We start from the raw sequence: 3,359 nt of genomic DNA, 5'->3' as shown, positions 1-3,359 counted from the left end.
GTGATTCTTGTCTCCTTCACATGCGAATAGTAAAAAGTGAACAGTACAAGATATGACAGGTGAATAGTGTCCTGTCTGGTTTTGAAATAAAGTAAAAGAAAACAAAGTAAAAATGATTACAAAAGAATAAAGAGAAAGGTAAAAGTTCAAATTTTCAAAGAGTAAAAATAAAAGTAGAAAAGAGAATAAAAGCAAGATAGATAATTTTGCCGCCATAAATTTCTTTTGCCGGTCTTAAATCTTTTCTTTTCTTTTCTTTTTCTTTTTCCTCTCTTTTTTTTTTTTTTTTTTTTTTTTTAATCGGAGTGGAGCTTGGACCATTCATGTTAGCCTTCCAACATATTTTGTAGGTTGTGCCATGTTTCCTCATCATCACTTGTTTCGTCATCGGACGAGACAGAAGATAAGTCGTAGTAGCTTTCATATTGAACCATGTATATATATATATATATATAATATTACGCATAATAGTACTATAAGTTTAGTAAATTGTCCTTTTAGCTGATTTACAATTTTTTAAAAATTATTTAATGCAAATATTCAACGATTGCAAGCGTTCGTGTTGCATTCGTTCACGTGTGAGAGCCCACACGTAGAATGAGATATTATTGAAGGAAGATGTCAAGATTTATCTTGTAAAAGAGCAGCTGCTGGCAGTAGCCGTCTCAAAACACAGGAGAGGAATGGATTACATGTACAGTGTCCTTGTTTGCTCAACTCTTTTCTTATCACTAGCTCTGGTTCTGTGCCTAAATGGAAAACAGTGGGGAAAGGGAACCAAGAACCTGCCTCCAGGGCCTCCAGGATGGCCACTTTTGGGCAATATTTTCGATCTTGGAACCGTGCCCCATCAAACTCTACAGGAGCTGAAGTTGAAGTATGGACCTGTGCTCCGGTTAAGACTAGGATCCATGGAAACGGTAGTGATGCAGTCGGCCAAGGCTGCGGCAGAGCTGTTCAAGAATCACGACGCCAACTTCTGTGATCGTAAGTGTCTTGATGTGTTAACGAGTCATAACTACAGGGATGGGTCACTTGCAGTCGGCCAGTTTAGCCCGTACTGGCGCATGCTTAGGCGTCTTTGCTCTATGGAAATGATGTCCAATAAGCGAATCAATGAGACAGCCTCCATACGGCGAAAATGCCTTGATCAAATGATAAGGTAACGGAAAATTTTAAGGTGCATTTAATTTTAACCTTGATTGTTATTATATTTATCATACATATAACACATTTTATCAAATAATTTCTCATAATTTTCATCTCATTGTAATCGATGAATATGATGTATTCAATATACATATAATAGATTTACTAAATAATTTCTTGTAGCATTGGGTATTAAATATCGCTTTTTCTATGTGAATTAATCTTGTAACGGTCAATTTAGAAATTCAACTCCTAATACTTGTTTAGAGATAAGACTTTAATAATATTGAGTTATTTAATTATTTTATTTTATTTTGAATATGATCACCTTCAAAATCTCCTATTCTTGAAATTTTTAGAATTGAGAGCTATTGCTTTCTTTAAAACACTTATATGATCTACTTTTAAATATATAACTCATTTACGACTTAATATATAATAAAATGACAAAAATCAATTCAAAGCACATAGTTAAAATTCTTCTGTTTTAGTAAAAAAAAGAAAAAAGTGGATCATAATAATTCATCCTATGTGAATGTTCACTAGGAGTATTGAAGATGATGCGACAGCTGGAGGTGCAAGGGGAGAATCAGTCGCAGTGAATTTACGTCACTATCTCTCCACAATGTTATTTAACATAGTTGGGAACCTCATGCTGTCACGAGACCTTTTGCATTCACAAAGTAAAGAAGGGTATGAATTCTTTCAAGCCCTAGGAAAGACTTCAGTGTGGGCAGGGAAGCCAAATGTAGCAGACTTTCTACCTTTCTTGAAATGGTTAGATCCACAAGGACTAAAGAAGAACATGTTGAAAGACCTGGGACGAGCGATAGAGATTATTGAAGGGTTTGTGAAAGAGAGGATTGAGAAGCACAAACCGAGTGAGAAGAAGGCTGAGGACTTCCTAGACACATTGTTGGAATTTGAAGGTGACGGGAAAGATTGGCAAGAGAAGATCCCATATGAAAAAATCATCATAATCATAATGGTAAGCACATGAACATAACTTAATCCCCATTTGGCATTGAGATTATGGATTAAAATCATGCTTTTCAAAAAAAAAATTAGATATTGAAAAAAAAAGTTTGGACAAAAATATTTTATTATTTTAGAGTTCTTAGAATAAACATATAAAATTTAATTTTCATTACTTTTTAATAATTTTTGATAAATATATTTTAAAAAATATTTTTCTTCACTACAATTTTAACAACAATGTCAAACAGAAGTTTAATGGATTACAAATTATAATATTTTAGTTATGACTTGGTTACATAGTCTTTTTCTCTACTGTGGTTGCCTTTTTGCACAATAATTATGTTATATAAATCATGAAGCGAAGATAATTTCTTAAGAGGGAAGCACTTAATTAAGTATATTTTGGATTAAAATTTATTAATTTTGTTTTTGTTTGACGTTGAAGGAAATGTTTATGGCTGGGTCAGACAGTACAAGCACAGTAGTAGAATGGACCATGGCAGAGTTACTTCGCAAACCTGAAGCCATGAGAAAGGTTAAAGAAGAACTCAATGAAGTTGTTGGAGTAAATAGAAATGTTGAAGAGAGTGACATAGAGAAGCTGCCATATTTGCAAGCTGTTTTGAAGGAAACACTTCGGCTCCGTCCTCCGGTTCCTTTACTCGTTCCGAGAAATACAATACAAGATACAGATTTCATGGGGTACCACATACCCAAAGATACTCAAGTTCTTGTGAATGTATGGGCAATAGGAAGAGACCCAGATTCTTGGGAAGATCCATTGTCCTTCAAGCCTGAGAGATTTCTTGGTTCAAGCATTGACTACAAAGGGCAAAATTTTGAGCTAATTCCATTTGGATCAGGGAGGCGGATTTGTGTAGGAATGTTGTTGGCTCAACGAATAGTTCTCCTTAGTCTAGCATCTTTAATTCAATGTTTTGATTGGGAGCTTGTCAAAGGGTCAATTCCAGAAACCTTAGATATGAGAGAATGCATTGGGATGTTAATGAGAAAGCTTGTGCCTTTGAATATCATACCCAAGAGACGTCTAAGGACCATGGCTACTTGAAGAACAAAATATAAGCACTTTCAAGTTTAATTAATATGTGTAAGAAATGTATCTCTTAATAATTTAGAATCCCCCATCTAGATTATACAGTTGTGTGATGTATTGTATAAACAAGAATAAATATCTTGAACTTCAATAATCATTTTTTTTAAGTTTTAATTGA

At 34.0% G+C, this 3,359-nt stretch overlaps 1 protein-coding gene across 1 annotated transcript; it reads left to right on the top strand.

Annotated features, from left to right (window-relative positions):
* The first annotated feature begins 622 nt into the window (after positions 1 to 622).
* LOC131182273 (iridoid oxidase-like) lies at positions 623 to 3,359 on the top strand. Its single transcript, XM_058151212.1, has 3 exons — positions 623 to 1,162; positions 1,696 to 2,137; positions 2,573 to 3,359. Exons 1-3 carry the CDS (start codon positions 684 to 686, stop codon positions 3,194 to 3,196), a joined length of 1,545 nt encoding a protein of 514 aa, XP_058007195.1. The 5' UTR covers positions 623 to 683; the 3' UTR covers positions 3,197 to 3,359.

This window comes from Hevea brasiliensis, chromosome 8, assembly GCF_030052815.1.
Source record: "Hevea brasiliensis isolate MT/VB/25A 57/8 chromosome 8, ASM3005281v1, whole genome shotgun sequence".
Classification (NCBI taxonomy): Eukaryota; Viridiplantae; Streptophyta; class Magnoliopsida; order Malpighiales; family Euphorbiaceae; genus Hevea; species Hevea brasiliensis.
This window is presented reverse-complemented; position numbering and strand designations above follow the sequence as displayed.

Bases quoted from the DNA above. Each gene is read 5' to 3' on its own strand.
- LOC131182273 (XM_058151212.1), top strand. From the start codon at position 684: ATGGATTACATGTACAGTGTCCTTGTTTGCTCAACTCTTTTCTTATCA. The intron at 1,163-1,695 runs GTAACGGAAAAT...AATGTTCACTAG, and splicing joins TGCCTTGATCAAATGATAAG to GAGTATTGAAGATGATGCGA. The intron at 2,138-2,572 runs GTAAGCACATGA...TTGACGTTGAAG, and splicing joins AAATCATCATAATCATAATG to GAAATGTTTATGGCTGGGTC.